Raw genomic sequence first — 21,213 nt, 5'->3', positions numbered from 1 at the left:
CGCTGCTGGCAGCAGCACCACCTTACCGCCATCCGCTGGCATTGCCACAGCCGGATTTCCGACATCCTTCTGGCGGAAATCCAGCTGTGGTCATAATTTGGCGGGCGGCGGTAAGCGTTTTTTACGCTGGGGTCATAATGCCCCCCTTAGTGTGGTCGAAGGGCAGTTAACCACATACCTCTAAAAAGGCTATCCAGATGTGACTGCACACAGTGTGGAAGATATGCAAAGTAACTTATCCCCAGGGCTATTATGTGACATGTCCACAGGCAAGGGGATCTTCAAGGGAAGTGGTGAGGTAGCACAGGCTACAGCGCTTTACTTCAAGGGACGAGAGGATTGAGGAGCAATGGGCAGGAGTCGGAAACTGTGAGGAAGTGGGAGTGCTGGCTCAAGGGATTCTTGCTGAAAACACAATGTAACACATTATAGTGGCCGTGCCTCAGTGCCATGATCAATGCCAGTGATTACCGGCTTGTGCCTTTAGTAGCTTGAGCCAGTTGAAGTTTTACTGCTCTGGATTAGCTCTGTGTGTAAAACAAGGTCTAAAAATATGACAACATTCACTGTCAAGGAGTCCAAAGTCATCATTCACCATAGCAAACGCCTAGGTTTCACGGACCTCGTGGTGTCTGAACTATCACTTTAGTGTAAGTTTACAATTATTTGCCATTCACAAAGATATGTTAGTAGTAGTATCTTTACAACTGCGGAGTCTCCACACATAAAAGCACAGGACTGTACTATCTTTTTATGTGCAGAGGCTCTGCTGTCCTAAAAATACTATGCGTAAAATATCTTTGTGAATAGCAAACAGTTGTAAAGTTGCATATAAGTGTATGTTTTACCTTTGTGAGTCAGACCCACTATATTTTAACTAGTTTGGGATTTGTCAGTGTCATGTAATTGCCATATTTTAACATTGCAATTATGTCATGTCTAATGCTAAGCAGTAACAAAGTTCTTCAAAGTTAACTGTATCATAGGGAAGAACCTTAAACATAGAAATATATCGGTCTAGGTATGTCTCCCTAATGAACTGGACGGAGACCTTCCACACCACAAATCACGTTAGGTAGTTGTACCATTTCAGGGGTACAGGGATCTTTGGTATAGCCCAGGGCTTCTGGTAGGCATCTTTCCCACATGAAAGGTTACACCAGGTTAAGCCTGTTTCTTGTTGAAATTGTCAATGTGACAGATGAAGATCCACATGGAAAAAGATCCCTTTTTTTTCCTTCTTAATGAGGACCACTGGCAGGAATCATCTGGAGGCATCATCTTGATGTCCACGTGCAGGCCAAAGATACTCACCCAAGGGTTGGGCTGGTGAAGGGGCTTTAGTCAGCCTTTCTGATTGCGTTTGTGTCTTTCCTTTTAGGATTGATTACTATTGGCTAACTTTGATTGCAGCAAAAACAGGAGTTTTGGTAATAGGTACCTCAACCTGGGCACAACAATGGCTCCTTTAGCTCCTTGTGGGGTTGGAGCAGCCAGAGTCTAGCTTCAGGGAGTGAGGGTGTTTGGGGTATGACACTGCCCAAATAAATCGGTTTCTGGCTTTTTAGTTGGGTCAAGGGTCCCCAGAGTCATGTCTGCTATGTCTGTGTTGATTTTTCTTGTCATCCTGTTTTTACTAAACAGTTTTAACCTGCTTATTTTTTTGGATCAGCATCTTATATGTAGTAACAGGTTTACCAAAAAAGTGGTGAACCTGCACCAGTAGAAGACCTCCTTGAATGAATGTACATTTACTAGCCAAACTCTCCCTGTAAAAAGAGACCAGAGAAAAACATGCAGGAATCTGCCTGAAACACTGATCCTGCATCTTATTTCTTGTGATATGTTTGTGCGCAATAGCTGGAAACTCACAAACAAGCACCTAAATGCTGGTCAGGCAGCATACTATGTAAAGCCTTGGATTGTCGTTCACATGTTTTAAGCCACACCCTTAATTACTTAGGTTGCCTGGATTAGAGACCCCCCAGATTTTTTTAACCTACTTAAACACACTGTGGTCCACCATATGCTTTTGCTTACATACAACTAAAAGCTGTCTGGTAGACAAGAGCTACAACCTATGATGTTATACAAATGTGGCATCCTTGGAGTCAAACCTAAAACTTTTGGAGCGGAAAGAAGAGATTTGCTCCGTTATGGCAATCTCTCTGGAACGTGTCTGGGAGGGCAGGAGCACAGATGATGCTATGCATCACAGGAGGGTGTCGTGCTCTTCAGTGAAAGAAACCTCAGGGCCTGACCTACTCCACTGCTACACCCCAGGATGGGATTGTAGGTCCAGGTGCTCTTTGTACCTCCGTGACGATTTAGAAATCGAGCTGCAGTATTTTTTCCACGGTGATCCAAAAGTTGTATACGCCATTTGCTCCGTGGTGAAGCAGAACTAAATATCCTTAGCTCCCCTGGAGTCAAGGACAAACAGCGAAACACAAGCGAGAGACTGCAATGTGGAGCATGAGGAGGGTTGTGATGGAAGCAATATGGAGAGCAGAAGTGAAGGGAAAGCAATAGGAGGGCGGAGGAAGCAACACAGAGGGCAGGCGGAAGCAACACAGGGCGTGGGTGGGGAGAAGAAGCGCAGTAGTTGCGGGTGGGGAAGAAACATAGGTGTAGAGAGGGAAGCAAACTAACAGAGAGAGAGAGCAATGTGGAGCCGGGGTGGGATGGAAAAGGGAACAATGAGAGAGCAACAGTAGCTGTTGACGGGAGAGCACACTAGCTAAGAGAGTGTAACACTCTATAAAGACAGCTGGAAAACACATGGTCTTGTGGAGTGCTTAAACAAAGATGCAACATGTAAGATCTAAAAAATGAGCAGTAGAAGGATTTAAACATCAAGTTGAGAAGAGTTAAAACAGAGATCTCCCATCCCTGTGCAGCAAAAGACACCTATAAATGACACTTTAAACACCAATGCTCGGGAAGCCGATACATATATAGAATATTCATATTTAAATTTAATGGAACAGTAAAGTCGCATTTGGGTGTATTGAAAGACTTGCTGAAGTGTGCATATGTGAGATGCTGTGGAAGTCACAGGCAGAAATAAGAACTGATTCTAGACAGACATTGCCAGAGCAAAACGTCTGTGTTGGTGAAACGGTAGCTGCTTTTACTTTTAGCTGAAGAATGAAGAAAACCTAGTATTACCGTAAACAGATCATCAGAAGATTTGATTCCACCAGGAAGAGATATATACATTCTTCCATTTTACAATTTATAATGCTCGTTTTACTGAAAAATCTGTGGTGTGGGAGCAAAATGAATCCTTGCGTTGTCCCTTACCAAAGCACTTTCCCCTGCACATTTTACACAAAAAGGCACCTGCACATTAAGGACTGGCAATGGATCCCCAACATCAATCAGGAATGCCTAGAAGCATGCAAGTCTTAAGCTCAAGTGAGTTTCATAGTCAGACATATATCTACTTGGCTGCCACATCAACGCATGCCACAAAAACCTGGCACAGCCAGACATCCCATTAATACAGGCACATACATTTTTAGCCTGTACAGTAAGTGAAATTAATCCATTATGACTTCCAATAAACACATCTGAAAATAGGGTTACACGTCACTTACCGTGTCCCCTTTTGCACCAATCCCTGGGGAGTATTCCTGGTCTTCATATGATCTCTGGCTTCACTTCTGCACATATCCTGACCTGTCTCCAAACGAGGGCCCCACTTGCTGCATGCTTCGCATCATGCTTCCAGTTTTACCTTCCCTGTCGTTCACATGAACCTGGTAGTAAACTGGTACAAACGAGGGCATGGTGGCAGCAGTCAATACATGTTTTTCATCATTTGGTTCCATGCAGAATCCTGGAAACCCTAGGCCTGCCAGGGTGTGTGGGTCTAGGCCTGCCAGGGTGTGTGGGTGGGCCTTCACTGGCTCGTTATTTCACTCATAACAAGACCCTTGTTCCAGTGACTCCTACGGAGTGTCTCCCATTGTAGCCTTTTTGCCCTCCTGACGTTGCCTGGGTTTATGGACCTTTGCCGTGAGTTTCAGCTGACTCAGCAGAATGTTGCACTGCTCTATGCACTTTTTATCTGCTGAGTTCTTTGCTTCCTTTTGTTCATTTTTGTCCATTCCGTTTTCCTCCATTTTTGTGGTTCTTGTTCTCCTGCTGTTACTAATGCTAGTTGAGGACATCTTCTGGAAACTAGTACCGGCCTTCAGCCGTCAATACCAAAGTGAATCTTCCTCCTTCTTCTAGTTAGTGGCTCCCTCTTGTTATCACCTGTTGCTGTACACACGGGATTTCCAACCTTTTCTGTGACAAGAGCTATGTTTGATCATTGAAAATGTTCATGAGCTACTGAAGGCAAAGCAACTCGCCCATTGTTACCAGACACCCCTTCTGTTAGCTTCCTTAACTTTAACCCTAATGTCCATGGAGCCTCATACTAAGGCTTGAACAAAACACTGTGACCAGGGGTCCTATGACAGGGCTTTCATGTGCATCAGTCTGTGGTATGTGGGGATGTATGAACGTGTGTGAATAAATGAGATGTATATGTATGGGTGACTGAGAGCCTGTGTCGTATATACTTATGGCACATGACATACTTTTTGCCATATGTGGCACTGTTACATGTACAACACAAACGCTCTGCAAAAATGTTCAGAATAAGGAACATTTTTTGCACTTTAAATGTTTCCTCTTTTTAAATAAAAAAACGGCTGTATTTTTTCAGCTACAAATGTGGCAATGCGCCTACCAGCTTCTATGAGTGAGATGCCGGCTGTGTGTAAGTGCAACGCTTTGAAATGGGAGAATAAGTAACTGAAGAGTTAATTGTATGTTTACATGCATCCCACGAAATTCACCGTTTTAATTTTGTCTCATGTCAAAGTCTTTGCTTCTGTACTGAACCTCTGTGACCTACCTGAGCCATACATCTGTGTGCAGCACTGCGCATTATCAAACTCTGCTATCTACAGCCTGATAATAATGTAAAATAAACAAAGTATTTTCTAAACTTTAAAAGGAAGACACAACACATATTTAGTTCAGTTCTTAGTTTAAAAATTAACTTAAGGCTGGTAGCTACTCTGAAGAGTTCTGCGAGCTAATGGTAGCTTGCGATCTACTGGTTGGAGACACATACACCTTGAGCCTAGTAGACTGACTTCTAGAAAGGGTGGTTTCTACCTAGCTGCTCCATCGGCATTGCTTAGTCAGTGAGACTCAAACGTCCCAACTTAGGCAGTGTCCAACAAGGTGAATGGGTGACAGGAACAAGGTTCAGGATGGACTGTGCCTATGAGGAGCAGAATCCGTACTGGTTTGCATTAGGCGGGCCTCTAGGGATGGTTTATGGCTCGGCGGACACAGTATGGTATTCTGTTACAACAGTGATGGTGTACCCTTTTCGCTAAACTCAAGGGCCTCCCACCTGATTTTGAGTCGTATGGACCCCATGTTTTATGGTGGCAGAGTAAAATTGCTCCAGTATACTTCCTTCAACAGTGTAGGAGCCATTGGAGGTAAGCCATTCGACTGTCCTCACTCTTTGGAGTGGATTGTGAGAATGTGATTTTTAACTGTCTGTCACTGCTAGGTATGTCCTGGTGGTGAGGGAACAGTTACAAAAAAGAAAAATAGCCCCCACACCGAGGGAAAAAAATCTCCCATGGTGTGGGAGTAGTCAGTTTATTTGTCAAAAACAAACTCCCGATTTAAGGTGTTTGTTTTTGCAAAATAAAAATCTTTGGAAATGTTTGATGGTTGCAGTGTCATGCTTAACAGAGAGCGCTCTGTAAAACTCTCCCTACATTGACAGGGACTGCCCTTCCGGCAGTTCCTACCATTGTATAGAGATTGCCGTGGTGCCTGCAGACATCCCCAAAACCAGTGGGCAGAGTAAATGCAGGGAGCTGGCATAAAGTCCTCCACCACGCTGTCTGCCATTACTCCTTCGCCAAACCCTCAGTCACACTCTGTCTAGAGTGCACTGTGTGTAAAAAATAAAGAGTTGTAAAGCTACCCCGACTGATTGTAGCTAGACTATTTGCAAGCTTGTGCCCCCTCTCCTTTTGGATGTTTGATTGCCAGTAGTATGTCTGGAAACTTGAGACTGGTGTAGCTTTCCAAACCTACTACTGACCTTGTTTGTGAATTCCAAAATGTAAATAAATCTCTGAGTGAAACGCCACCGCTTTCAGTTCCAGTGGGGCCAGTAACTATCATTACAGACCCCTATGTTCTCATCTGAGGGACTTGTAAAGAGACCCTAAGGAAAGCGTTCTCACGAGCAGTGGCCAGAATCTGCAACAGCATTCCCTCCAGTGCTCACTAACTCCATCTCTTACCACACATTTGCAAAGCCAGTAGGTGTAACTTTTTATTATTGGATGTGTGATGCACCCACCTATCCTAGATATAAAATCCCTTAATGAAGCAACCTCTAATGCTGTAATAAGAGTTTGTCCTCTTTGCTGAAGTCTGCTGTTAAGCTGTACCCTGAAAGAAGAGTGTTATGAAAAGTAGTCAGAATATGACAGTTGTGTTGTAATCAAGGAACCTAATAGGCATTCACAGTAAAATACTGCATTATAGATATTTTTGTCGAAGGGACCGGTATTGTCGTTGCTTCTGTAAGCAAGCCTAAATGTTTTCACATCTTTATGGACAAAGAAGTCTCTAAATACAACAACATGCTATGACAGCAAGGTGAAACAAATAGACATACAAGTATGATCTGTGAATACAACTGTGTCTTTATAGCAGGCTCTCGCATCCAAACAACAGTACTTATTAAAAAATAAAGCCGTAAAACAGCAAAGTAAACACATCAAAATGCACACACTGGTTTTTGACTAACAAAAGGACTTCTTGAATCCCATCATAAAAACGATTGCGATCACACATAGGACAGTGTTAACCATTAATTAAATGCCATGCTCTTGATTGGCAACCCATAAAAGAAATGGCAAACAATAAACAAAAAACTCACATAAACATGGGTGAACGGAGCTCACCCAATACCTGGTCTAGCCCACACTACGACTAGCCTAGAGAGGAATTCCTGAATGGAACTCCACCATCCCAGTTGTGCATTGGAAGGTGTTCCTAGGCCTGGGTGCAAGAAGATTTGGATCCGTCTTACAGTTCAGGATTTCTGGCTGGTGAAATTGCTTTGGGAAATGGCTGCATTGCAGAATGGACCCATTCCCCTGCCCAACCTTCAGTCTATGCAAGGTGACATCTGGTTCATCCTCATTCTTCCCCTGCCCAGGCCTCCTGCACACACCCAGCACAGGAGTCCTTGTACACATTTAGGACCTGCTCAAAACAGATGACAAATGTCTGCATTGGACCTCACAAAATCGAGAATGATTAGCAAAATGCTTGCTGGAAAAACAGTTTCCACGCAGTTACTCACCATTTCCTGGGGAGATTACGACCTGTTTGTGAAATACAGTCAATCTGGAATCTCCACATAGAATTCTGCATTACTAGTTAATGGGCATCTCTGTTCTTCTTCTTGTACTTTAAAGTTTTAGCAAGTTTAAATTCAGTTTTACAGCATTACCATCCACATAATCATAGATACCAGTGAACAAACATATTAGCTCACCCCCATGTTTCTCCCTCGTTCTCAACCCACTCTTTATTCCAGGCCACATCACTGCGTAGTTAAGTCCATCAGTTGCGTGCTCTAAATTATGTATTCATTTCATCCGGGTCTGTGTCCTGCTCATGATTTGAAGGTTTTCTTGTCTATCTCAGTTCTCAGCATCTTTTTAGTTGTCCTTCCTTATTCGTATTTGTCTTGCCCAATGAGCATTCCACTCTCCCAGTGTTTTAATGGGATACATTGTATCCTTCATCAGGACCTTGCAGTGGAGTTTATGAGGAACTATTTTCCTTCTCTCTCTCTGTAGCTCTTTTGCTATGTTGTACCCTTCGGTTTCGATCCTCACACTTCTTGAGGAATTGATAAACTAACTACACTTATCCACATTCGATTCCTCTCCTGCTTTAGGCATATCTACCATACTAACTGTAAGGGGAAAAAAGCATTTCAAGCTGGTTGCAGTACGTCAACATGCACATTGGCCATATTGCAATAATGTTTCTTAAAGCAAAGGAAGAAACATTCCCATGTGACCGCTATGCATGCACATGCATTGTGGCCAACTTGAAATGTTTTTTTTTTTCTCAAAGCAAAAGCACCCCCACGATGGTGTAATGTAGTGCATGAGTACATCCTAGGAGGAGAGGGTGTTCCAGGTAGGGGATTAGGAAGCTTTGGGACGAGATCATTCATGCCCTGGTAATGATCAGAATGGAAAGTGAACATCCCCAAATATCCTGGGAAGCAGGTTTCCGCAGGAAAGTAGTTTCTTTCTGAAGAAGAAAAATTGAAGAGGAAAGCATTTTTCTCAGCACCGTTGCATTGTCATAATCCCTCTAAAGGGCTATTAGTAAAAATCCACAGTTTTCCAACAGTAGTACTGAAAACCAGTGATTGTTTTGAGTTTCCTGATATTTTCTGGGTAACCTGTGTGAATCGCGAATATTTGGAAATCCGCCTCATCAGAGGTCATATATCACCAGTTGCAGGTTTCTGATGTGTTTCTTATAATCAATAGGGTTTTGTTTACATGTTTTGGGGAAGGCTATGTGAAATAAATATTTTCTGATCCCTGTTCATATTCCATTTTCCTTATACATTTCCATGTTTATGTATTTATCATCACTAAACTCATACATTGTAAGCAGACAAGGAAAGACAGATTAATCATTCACCTGCGTCATGATTTACATATTCAACAGCAAAGCTTTATTTAAGTGAGCATCAATACACATCCTAGATGAGAGCATCATGAAATATTATATTAAACAGACTCCATCAGAGAACACTCAAGTGATAACAAAATTAATGTTCAACCTTGAAGTAATAATTCCTGATCCGGGGTGGGCTGAGTAGATGCAGTCTTCAGATCTAATCACCCGGTTATGTGCGTGCCTACTCCGTGTCTCATGCATTGGATCACTTGTGGCATTCAAAACCCACAGCTGATGGGAGCTGTACATCACCTAACCAAACCTAGAATCACAACCTCACAAGTGCAACCCTCAGTGTGGGATTAATACATCTGACCTGGAGAAGTTCGGCAGTTGTTGATTGAGGTCTAGTGGCAAAGTAATAACCGAAAGAAAAGACAGAGCTCAGTCATGTGGTGCCTTACGCACATCTAAGCAAACCTTGACCCGGGTCAGAAACCTGTCCTTGGCCTTTACTTTCAGAACCAGAAAATCTAAAAACCTGAGGTGGCATGCCGCAGACCTTTTGAAAGGATGACACATAATTCAGACTGCCACTTCTGATGGTTAAGAGCAGCCGTAAATTCCAAGGATGGGCCTGTGCGTTTTGGGGGAATGACTTGTTTATCTAAGGCAGTGGTTCCCAACCTTTTAACTTCTGTGGAGCCCCCACTTTATCATTACTGTAACCCGGGGACCCCACTGAATCTTTATTGGAATCCGGGGATCCCCTCACCCCACTGAATCATTACTGAAAGCTGGGGACCACAGCCTAAACATTGTCAATGATTAGAACTGCAAAACAATACACAAAAACACGCATTCATCAAACACATACACAAATGATAACACATTTTATTTAATTTACAAAAAAAAAAATAATAATAATAATTTTAAAAGGAAGATTGGAACTTTTCTAAATTCAGTTGAAGCCACACATCGTCCATAGTATATTGTGTTTGATGCACCTGCACTGGTCCCACAAATCAATCTGAGGACACTAATTTAATTTTTATCTCAATTTTTCACCTTTCTTTTCAAATTCCTTGACATTTAAAGTACCTTTCTAAATTTTCAGTTGTACATTTAGCCACTTTATTTAGGTACGCTTTAATTATCTGTTAATAATATTTATTTTTTTAAGCAGTTGGGGACCCCCTGAGGAGGCTTCACGGACCCCCAGGGATCCCCGGACCACAGGTTGGGAACCACTGATATAAGGTGCTGTGAGCAGTTTTGCAAGAGACTTGGACCTCAAGGTTTCTCACAACCAGGCATAATGTCAGAGGAATGTTTGCCTTTAGATTGTACTGAATCATTTCAGTTTTTGAAGCCAGTTGTGTGTAATGGTAGTACGTAACATTAATTAGGGCGTAAAGTACATCACAAGTGGTGGTGTGCAAAGCATTTAATGGTCTGTTTTTTGGCGGGTGCCATAATGAGGCAGCAAGGTTGGTTTACATCTCCTCAGGTCCAAAGTAGTTGCAACCACAACAGAGAAATGAGTTGTTTTTCCTATTGATTTCTCTAACATTCTCTGCATCTTCACTGGTTCCTCCTCTTTGTACTGTTTTTTCGCATCCCCTAACATCTCTTCGCTTACCATCACCATCTTTTATCCACTTCTATCCTGGATACAAACCTTGTGCCTTTATATCTCCACCAGAACCAGAGTTACTCTTACTAGGAGATTGAAAGCTGCGCAGTCAGTAAACTTTGTATGTTCCCATTATCTTTAGCTGGTGCCACATAAGCCCCCCAGTCTGCCAATCTAGTCTATCCAGGCATACAGAAAAAAGGACTATGGGAAGCCTTGAGCGATAGCAAAGCAAAATATGACGCGTATGCTCGCAGCTTAGTGTATCAGAAACTGACGAAGGACTAAATGCTTACCACCGCATTTACTATGTACACAGTGAGGTCTCTGAACCTTACCGTCCCTCATTTGTTTTACCTCCTTTGTGATTTTTCCTTCACCTGGGAGGGTTACTGTTTTGGCGTTGTTCTGAAACCTAAGAACTGTTGACCACATACAATTAAGAATAAATGTGTTACCTATAAATAAACTCTCATTCTGACCTCCTTTTCAGGTAATATTGTCCTGGTGACAGAGGAGACATGAGGTCTTCAGCGTCAAGGCTTTCCAGCTTCTCATCAAGAGACTCCCTATGGAATCGGTAAGAAATCGAACGGCAAATGTTTACCGTCACAACCAAACGTGTCATATCCTGCTTTCATTCTAAAATTATCATTACTCAGTGTTGTTCCTTAATGCGCTGTGTATAGTGCCCCTGCAATTATTTTTAATAGCCTGTCTTCTTTTTAACAGATGTCTTCATTTGGAAGGCAGGTTATTTTGTAACTTTAGCCTACACAGTAAAAGCCCTTTCGGAGAATGGTCCCGGCGGCGATCGATGCTGTAGGTCGACGCTGTAATCGGCTATAGATGCTAAAAGGAAAGCCTGTAATATTTATAAAGTGATTTGCATTGCTGCGCAGGCACGGGGCCCGGTCCGGCTACTTGGCAGAAGCGCGCTCTCGGGAGACGCAACGTCTTGTGCGTAATGTGCTTTGTCGTTCCTTCTAAAAGGGCGACGTTTACCTCAGTAATTGAACACACGTAGCAAGAATGCACGATTGTTGTGGTTTGATTCTGTCTGAAGGAAAGGCGCATTCTCTGCCTCGCGTTGTAAAGTTTCGCATATGTGGTTTCTAAACACCTCTTACCTCTAATGATAGTTTTCAAAGCGTGCCAACTAGCCCACTGTTATTACCGTGGCGCAGCAAACAGCTACTTACTGCAGCTCGCTGGATGAAAACAAAGAAAACATGAAAATCTCTTCTGTCACGTAAAGGATGCCAAGATGTACAGTTTACTTACATGCTATGCAGATATTTCTTAAAAGATCCCCTTCCCACCTTAGAATATGTTCCCTTTTGTTTGTTTTGTAGGCACAGAGTAGTCACACACAGTACAAACCTTTGCAGATGTTCTCATGTACAATGCTGGAGGGTGCCCCCATTCAAGCCACCTCGTCCCTTGAATTACAGACAGCTGTACTATCTAGTCCTTGGGTACTCACAAACATTCCACCAGGGGCCAAAAACAATGGTCTTGGTGTGCGGGAGGTTAAGGTGGGTGTGGGGAAAGTAAATTGCATACATGGTGTGGGCAGTGAGTAATGGAGTTATTTTGAATCAGTCAATCAATCACATATTGTATAGCGCAGCTTATCACCTGGGAGTCCTCAAGGCGCTGGTGGGGGACGTGGATCAATCGAAGAGCTGGGTCTTGAGGTCCTTCCTGAACTAAACCAGCAAAGGGGACTGCCTGAGGTGAAGCGGGAGTGTGTTCCAGGTCTGCGCAGCGGTTAGAACAATCTTCCTCCAGCCGTGTTCTTTCAGATCCTAGGGGTGGTGGCGAGGGCCAGTTGGGCAGAGCAGAGTTGCCTGGGGGGGTGTAAAAGAAGAAGCAGTGGTTGAGGTAGGCAGGTCCGATGTTGTGTGGGATCTGGTAAGCGTGCGTCAGGAGTTTAGAAGTGATGTGTTTGTTGACGTGGAGCCAGTGTAGGTTTTTCAGGTGGGCAGAGATGTGGATGTGGCAGGGGATGTCCAGGATGAGTCTGGCTGCGGCATTCTGTATTCTCTGGAGTCTAGTTTGGAATTTCTTGTTAATGCAGAAATTGAGTGCGTTGTAGTCGAGTTTGCTGCTGACCAGTGCATTGGTGACTGTTCTTCTTGCATTGATGGGGATCCACTTGAAAATGATCTGGAGCAGGTGGAGTGTGTGGAAGCACGAGGATGAGACTGTGTTGACTTGGCGGGCCATAGACAGCGAGGAGTCAAGAATGATGCTGAGGTTGTGTGCATGGATGGTGGGAGATCCGGCAGTCCCGAGGGCAGTGGGCCACCGGGAGGTGTCGCAGGCGGTAGGGGTGGAGCCCAGGATGAGGATCTCCACCTTATCCAAGTTGAGCTTGAGGTAGCTGTCTTTCATCCATTCGGCAACTGCCTGAGGGTTTCTTTAGATACTGCTCTCTAAAGTAACCGCTTCATATCTAGGAGAGTCATTGACAATACTGTGTTATTCTGTATCTGAATTGCTATCCCTCTACCGCACCTTAGAGTAAGCATTTCTGCTTGCTGTTGCTACCTTGGGAGAGGCAAGTGTAAAAAGTTAGTAACTTGATTATTAGATTGAAATGAAATAGAACTGCACAGCTTGAAGCTAGAAAATCTAGGATCAATCCCGGCTTCCCTACTTGACCCAATTGTTTGATCCTAGGCAATTGCCTAACTTCAACGTGCCTCCTATTTCTTCGTTATGACATATAAGAGCACCTTGAAATACATGAGCTCAAGGTATATGCTGCATAAACCTCTTGTGTTTCATTTAATAAACTATAATGTTGTCCATGTATAATAAGAACCCTGACCACATAGAGGATTACACATGGCAATTGGCTTGCCTCTTAATTAACTATTGGCATTGCCAGGGTGTGAGGAGGCATGAATATTTCTACACTCACTTTTGAAAACGTTTAGTTTTAAATACAATACTTCTGAATGCACTTATCTATTCTGTTGTACCAAGGAGTACCAATACACCTTTCGAATTTTGAAGAGACTTTATCATATTTTTACACACGCAAGATGTATTGAAAAATGAAATGAATCTGTTCCTACAGTTAAGTTTTGCAGGACACCCTATTTTTTTTTTATTTTTTTTAACTTCAGTTAGTCTGTAAATAAATACGTTTCCATTTAACATATTTTTTAATATTAGTGCTTGCTGAAGTAACAGCAGCCCAGTCCATTCTTTCAGCTGGCGGCTGCATGTGAAGGTCAGGAGGGCCGTATGTGGCCCCCGGGCTCTATTTGGAGTACCATAGATCTAGTCCTAGTACACCCACCATTTCCCCCATATCTTCTGCTGTTTCCTAGGGCTACATCAGGCATATGTTTCCTTTCTGTCGCAGTTTTGTAAGTGCACTGCCACTGAGTCTCCCTTTTTACTCTGCTTTTTTCTTTGATCGTAAAGAAGCTAAATGCTGTGTAATTGGCCAAGTGCAGCAAAGCAAGAACAGTTCATATTGTTATGATTCTCCTACACATTGGAGACAGAGCATATCTTGTTAACTGGTAATACGCTAAGGGCCATATGTACGAAAGCTTTTTCCCATAGTCACAGAATGGGTAAAATCCTTTGGTACATCTGGCCCCAACTCTCTAGATGCACATGGAAAACACTACACACATTATCCTGCACTCCACAGCTGTTAAATGTTCAGCTCCCGGATAAAGGCTTTATGTGCCAGTAAACACAGTCTTCTGAAATTTTTCTGCCATTGAGTTACCATATTGTTAATAATGAATAGGCCCTGAAGAAACAACGATTTGTAAAAATAAATAAAAAAATAAAAGTGTTGGACGCCCATGTACGTCTTGAGAGTGTTTTCTGTTCCGCTTAATAACTACGAAAGCATTAAACCTTAAGAACAACATGATTTGGGTAGAGTATGATCTTTTCACCTCAACAACCAGTCTTTTAGAAATAAAAGTACAAATACTTAGCTTACTAACAGTTAACAAGATATGTACTGTCGCTAATGTGACAGAGGGTCATAGGAACATGAACTGTACTTGCGTTACTGCACCTGCACTCTAGAAGGTGTGGACAGTCACTCCTCGACATCATTTAAGTCCACCATATAGGACAGTATAGGTACTCCTCGATATGGGCTACAGCCAATGTTGTAGGAGGGACAGCCACTTGTGGACATAACCCACAGATATGTTATATGCAAGGGCAGTCACCCTGGGCTTAACCTTCAGCCACTTGACAGGGTGCGGGGAAACAGCAGCCTCCAGGTTTTTCTCAGCTAAGGTCCACAGGGAGAAGAACTGAACCCGAGACTGAGCTTTGCTCGCCAGACGTGAAAACTACAACCCTTGGATCTAGTAAAGCAACCAGATGTGAACAGTTCCAGAAGCATTCCACCGCAAGCCACACTAGACAGATCAGTGATGAAGTAAAAATGTTTGCCTCCCATCCAGAGGTCAGGCCAACAGCTCCTGGATTCCTAAACTTTGAGACCCGGATTAGTACTTCAACACTCAGAAGTCTTGTGGCCGAATATAAACCAATACAGTTTACATAATAATACACTGTGCCACATGGCTCTCATACCAATATGGACAGATCCATTTATAATCCACTAAACTAATCAATTCACTGAATTTAACCACTCTACCCACCATCTGAAGAGGCATGGAATAACTTTCTGAAGAGATCTGCTGTTAACTGCTGGCCACCAGAAGATTGTAACCTGGCCCATCCTTGCAGACCTGGAATAGCCACATACTACTATGACCACCCTTACCACTAGCAATAGAAACTACCTACTGAAGTAATAATACACATGTGCCCGTCACTTCAGTTGTGTTTGGTGAAAGATGCTCTTACGGTCAATCAGAGTAAAACTCTAGAAAGTAAGCTCTTTCCTGTGTCCTCCCAGGTTTCTGAAGAATTTAAAATGTTCTCTCTTCCAGGGATAGGGTATGGGGTAGAAGCAGAGACTGACATGAATCATTCATTGTCAAAGGCTGGATACCATTCCATCTTTTCTGATTGGCTGGCCACACAATTAATCAAAGTGTCCATTGGAGACTGGAACACCATCTCAGGCGTCTGGTTGACGGTGGACCAACAGCGCCTGCACCTGACCAGGGTTTACAACTACATACATGCCAACAAGCCACCACTGAGGCAGGAGAATCCTGATCTTTAAAGCTAAAACTTGTTTAATTTAGATTTCGCGCACCAAAATTGTCCCTACTTCAAATAAAAATAAATAAAACCTTTAGATTATTCTCCATCGTTTCCCGCTTTCCTGTTTATAAACTATTGCCATCGTTTTTTTCTGCACTAATGTTACTAAGTAAACATTGGTAGAATTTATGCAAAGAAAATATTGCATATTTCGAGGTTTACAATTCGGAACTGAGAAAATATACAGCATTACAATATTCCCCTATTGTAAGGTACAGAACTCAAAAAGGGGCGTTAATACTGCGCCCAGTAAATACCGAACCTGCCATTAGCAGTAGCTATCAAGTAGTATTACTTCTAAGAAAAGAGGGGCCCAGGTAGCAACCTCTGACCTGCAGCATCGGAGCCTCCTTCGTCAGTAGGACAAAGACACTACAGTCGTGATAAATCATTTGAACGTCAAATCCTGTTAAAAAAAACTAAAGAATTTAAATTCAAATAGCATAATTTGTCTTTTTAAATAAGGGAAGTCTGTTATGCTTTGATATTAGTGGGACTAGTTAGTGTTTTTTTAGCACTTGTGCATTGCCCTGGCCCCGTGCCATCATACTTCCTGTGACACTGTGACCAGGAAACACTATACCACAGGAAGTGCCATGGCAGGCATGGCACCCACGCTGCGTCATGTTGAAAGTGAAAAGCTTCAGGGTTTGCACAGTTCGATAAGGCAGCATTATTCTGTTTTTTTGTTAAGTGTTTTTTTTTTTTTTTTTTTACAAATAGCTAAAGATCTACCATTTAGGGGTGCTTAAATAGAAGTTTATGATGGGGCTGTCGTATAAAAGTAGGCGAACGTCCACAGCCCTAGGTTTATAAGATTTCGCATAGCCCCTGCAGGTAGTTTACTATACTAGAAATTAATTCAAATTACTCTCGTCGGAGACGGGGTTAAATGTGTTTCTAGGGTGAGAACTGAGAGAGGACACCCTCTTACTCAGTGGCGCAGAGCATAAAGGGTTTCTCCGCACTTATAAATATATTTTCTGTGGAGGTAGACGAGTTACGTGTCCTTACCCACCTTTATATCTCGTTCATACTTTGCAACTAATTTTCCAGGTGAAAAGTCGGTATGCGTACGTGTTGTGTAATTAATTTTTCAAAGATATACATGACGCCATCATTTCTCTAGAGCAATGCTGGGACTCTATATTAGCCCCTGAAAAGTTGAACGTTTACTCCAAAAATAGAAGTAACCCGACGGGAGGAAATCAGTCGGACCATAGGGGAGGGACAGTGGGTAAAAACTCACACAAGACTCGACTTCTGTGGAAGTCCACGAGAGTGACAGTGGGGAGAAGAGGAGCAGATCGGCCAGTATCTCACTCGCCCCTGTGTTTTAGTTTATGAGCAATCACCCTTCTTTTCTGGCACAGTCCTGACCTTGCAAGGATAAAATGCTAAAGTTCGGAGCAAGTGACCTATTGGTTGCACTAAGAACTAGTATGAACAGACCTTGCCCCTTGCAAACAACTCTTGCCTCTGTCACAGGACATGCCTGGAAGCGGGATATGTGACTCCCATGAGGATGCAGTGTGCAGAACCTGGCACTTTGAAAAGCACCTTACATCAGCACGTGGACAAATGTCATTTTTCCGAAGAAAACGGACGTGGATTTTGGCCTTTAGCTTAGCCGGCATGTAGAGAAACCTAGCAAACCTATGTATTTTTGGAAGCTAGACACTTAGGGGAATTCAGAATGGGGTGACTTTTGGGGCTCTCACCAGGTTCCGTTACCCAGAATCCTTTGCAATCCTTAACATTTGGCCATAAAACATCCTTTCACTCATATTTCGGTGACAGAAAGTTCTGGAATCTGAGAGGAGCCAAAAACTTCCTTACACCCAGCATTCCCCCAAGTCTCCTGATAAAAATGGTACCTCACTTGTGTGGGTAGGCCTAGTGCCCGCGACAGGAAATGCCCCAAAACACAACATGGACACATCAAATTTTTACATTGAAAACTGACGTGTTTTTTGGAAAGTGCCTAGCTGTGGATTTTGGTCTGTAGCTCAGCCGGTACCTAGGAAAACCTACCAAACCTGTGCATTTTTGAAAACTAGACACCTAGGGGAACCTAGGATGGGGTAACTTGTGGCGCTCTCACCAGGTTCTGTTACCCAGAATCCTTTGCAAACCTCAATATGTGGCAAAAAAACACCTTTTCCTCCCATTTCGGTGATATAAAGTTATGGAATCTGAGGGGAGCCACAAATTTCCTTCCACCTAGCATTCCCCCAAGTCTCCCAATAAAAATGGTACCTCACTTGTGCGGGTAGACCTAGTGCCCGCGACAGGAATAGATCACACAATGGTCAATGTTGGTCCTTACATGAGGGCAGTTGTTGACCCTGGGGTGATCCATTCCTGACGCAGGCACTAGTTACTCAAGTGGGGTAGTATTTTTATCAGGACAGGTGGGGAAATTCTGGGTTGTAGGAATTCTGTGGATCCCAGCATATTCTGTAGTTTGTGTGACAGAAATGCAAGAAAAAATTTAGTTTTTATTCAACATTTCACATTTGCAGGGTATTCTGGGTAAGAAAACTTTGGGGAATCCACACAAGTCACCCCCGCGGATGTCTAGTTTCCAGAAATGTCTGGGTTCTGTAGGTTTCCCTATATGGCCGCCGAGCCCTGGACCAAAACCGCAGGTGCTTGCTTTACAAAACCAGGTTGTTTTGTGATAGATAATTTTGATGTCTCCACAATACGATTTGGGAGGTAGAATTTGGGGCTGAACTAAATTGGGGAGCTCCCAAGAGAGCACTCTCTCTGTGCTTGCCGCCGCATGTACCTGCTCTCTATGTTGGGCTTATCCACTGTTGTCCCGCTGAACAGACTGTGCTTGCGAAGGGACAGAAGGGCTGTCCTCATCACCTCCCCCATAATCAATGGAAGAGGAGTTATCGAATGGGACTCCTCCGAATGAAAAATCACTCCCAGAATCTGCGTCATTGTCCTATCCCTCAGATGCTGTCTCAGTATCTGCTGTCTCAGTATCTGATCTTATGTCAGAGCTGTCCTCCATAACCCGAGTTAGGGCTTGAGCAGCAGTCATCCAATGAGATGCCATCTCTGCTACTGGCTAACCTGTTGCTCTAAAACACTAGCCTATGTAGACAGTCACAAAATTGCTGGTGTGTGTGTGTGTGTGTATGATACGTGCAACAGTAGAGGTCACCTTATCTCCGTTTCTTCCCTCAATCAGCACGTTCTTTCAAGACACTCAAAAAAAGACACACTATTACTTCACCTTGTCTCATACCAATCGTCAAGTCTTTAGCGCCTAGTCCAACAATCATTATTGGTGCTCCTACTCCCATGACCTCCTCCTCGGATTCCCTCACTAGCACCCAACAAAAGTGCCCCTCATCTCTCCATAGTCCCCCGCACATACAATTAATTTGTATTATAGCGCAGGTAATGGCTGACTTTGCTAATCTACTCAGCTATTTACATAAAATACAGATTTGATCTTTGTAGTAGGCGTATAAACCCTCTGCCACTAGACAAAAGTCAGACCCTTTTGTAGCAGAAACATAATCACAAGACTTAGTTTACTTTTCTATTGCTGCCTAAAAGCTTCAGTTGAAAAGAGTCAGTTAAAGTATGTACATTGCTTTGAAGATGCAAGCTGCAACTGCAAGAGCACTGGTGGCAAAAAAAAATATATATGTTCGATGGCATGTGTAGCTGCAGATACACATGCTGTGCACATCCCGCCATCTGGTGTTGGGCTCGGAGTGTTACAAGTCGTTTTTCTTCGAAGAAGTCTTTTCGAGTCACGAGACCGAGGGACTCCTCCCATTTCGACTCCATTGCGCATGGGCGTCGACTCCATCTTAGATTGTTTTTTTTCCGCCATCGGGTTCGGACGTGTTCCTTTTCGCTCCGTGTTTCGGGTCGGAAAGTTAGTTAGAATCTTGGAAAAAACGTCGGTATTGTTTGCGTTCGGTATCGGGTTAGTTACAACAGATCGACACCGAATTTGAAAGAGTTCCGGTGGCCCTTTGGTTTTTTTTCGATCCCCCGTCGGGGCCTGGTCGGCCCGGCCACGTGTGAATTCAAGGCTGATGGAACGGACCCCATTCCGCTTCTGTCCAAAATGCCATAACAAGTATCCGTATACGGATCAGCATCTGGTCTGTAACTTGTGCTTGTCCCCAGAGCACAAGGAAGATACTTGTGAGGCCTGTCGAGCGTTTCGGTCCAGAAAGACGTTAAGAGACCGAAGAGCCAGAAGACTGCAGATGGCGTCGACGCCGACAGAACAAGAGCATTTCGAGGAAGAAGAGGAAGCTTTCTCTATCCACGAATCGGACTCGGAAGAGCTCGAGGCCGAAGAAACGCCGAAAACCGTGAGTAAGACGTCGAAACATAAGACTCACGACAAGTCAACAAAAGCCCAGGGGACGCCACCGCCAACAGGCCATGGCTTAACCCAAAAAAGCGGTGACCGAGCCAAGGCACCGAAAAAGGGCACGCTGGTGTCGAAGTCATCCGACTCCGGTCGAGATACCGCCACACAGCAATCTCGGACCCGAGACATCGGCTCTGAGAAATTTCGGCACCGTGACAGCGGCACCGAACAAATTCGGCACCGAGACACCACCACGCCGAAAATTACAAAGGTTTCTTCTGAGCCTAAAAAGACCTCCGAAAAAGTTTCGGTTCCGAAACATCCAGCCTCGGAGCCGAGAACAGGTTCCTATACAGAGGAACAAGGATTAGCCTCACAAATGAAAAAACATAGATTTGGAGAGGAACTTCAAGCTGTAGAGCCAGACTATACTCAAAGGAGGCTCCACATTCATCAAGACACAGGGAAGATAACCACTCTTCCTCCAATTAAAATAAAAAGAAAACTTGCCTTTCACGAAAAGGACAAGGAGCCACAGGCAAAGGTGGCAAAGAAAACAACTCCACCACCTTCTCCACCACCATCAGTACACACATCACCAGTAGCAACTCCTCCACTGATGCACTCCCCGACTCATACTGCCATGAGTCAAGATGATCCCGATGCATGGGACCTTTACGATGCTCCAGTATCGGACAACAGCCCAGACTCGTACCCTACCAGGCCGTCCCCTCCTGAGGACAGTACATCTTACACACAGGTGATTGCAAGGGCAGCTGCTTTCCATAACGTCACCTTGCATTCAGAACCAATTGAGGATGACTTCTTGTTTAACACGCTAACCTCCACTCATAGCCAGTACCAAAGACTACCTATGCTCCCAGGAATGCTAAAACATTCAAAACAAATCTTTCAGGATCCTGTTAAAGGCCGAGCCATAACTCCAAGGGTGGAGAAAAAGTACAAGCCACCGCCAACAGATCCTGTTTATATTACAACGCAGTTAACTCCAGACTCAGTAGTTGTCGGGGCAGCTCGTAAGAGAGCAAACTCTCATACCTCGGGAGACGCACCACCTCCAGACAAAGAGAGTCGCAAATTTGATGCTGCGGGCAAAAGGGTTGCAGCACAAGCAGCAAACCAATGGCGCATTGCCAATTCACAAGCGCTTTTGGCAAGATATGACAGAGCTCACTGGGATGAGATGCAACATTTGATA

At 43.7% G+C, this 21,213-nt stretch overlaps 1 protein-coding gene across 2 annotated transcripts in view; it reads left to right on the top strand.

Annotated features, from left to right (window-relative positions):
• The window catches only part of ASAP1 (ArfGAP with SH3 domain, ankyrin repeat and PH domain 1), a 1,537,410-nt gene that overhangs the window by 67,993 nt on the left and 1,448,204 nt on the right, over positions 1 to 21,213 (top strand). For both annotated transcript variants that reach the window (XM_069220757.1, XM_069220758.1), the window contains exon 2: positions 10,893 to 10,979. In XM_069220757.1, the coding sequence (XP_069076858.1) occupies positions 10,921 to 10,979 (59 nt within the window). In that variant the 5' untranslated portion in view covers positions 10,893 to 10,920. The remainder of the gene's footprint in view (positions 1 to 10,892; positions 10,980 to 21,213) is intronic.

Source organism: Pleurodeles waltl, chromosome 2_2, assembly GCF_031143425.1.
Source record: "Pleurodeles waltl isolate 20211129_DDA chromosome 2_2, aPleWal1.hap1.20221129, whole genome shotgun sequence".
Lineage (NCBI taxonomy): Eukaryota > Metazoa > Chordata > Amphibia > Caudata > Salamandridae > Pleurodeles > Pleurodeles waltl.
This window is presented reverse-complemented; position numbering and strand designations above follow the sequence as displayed.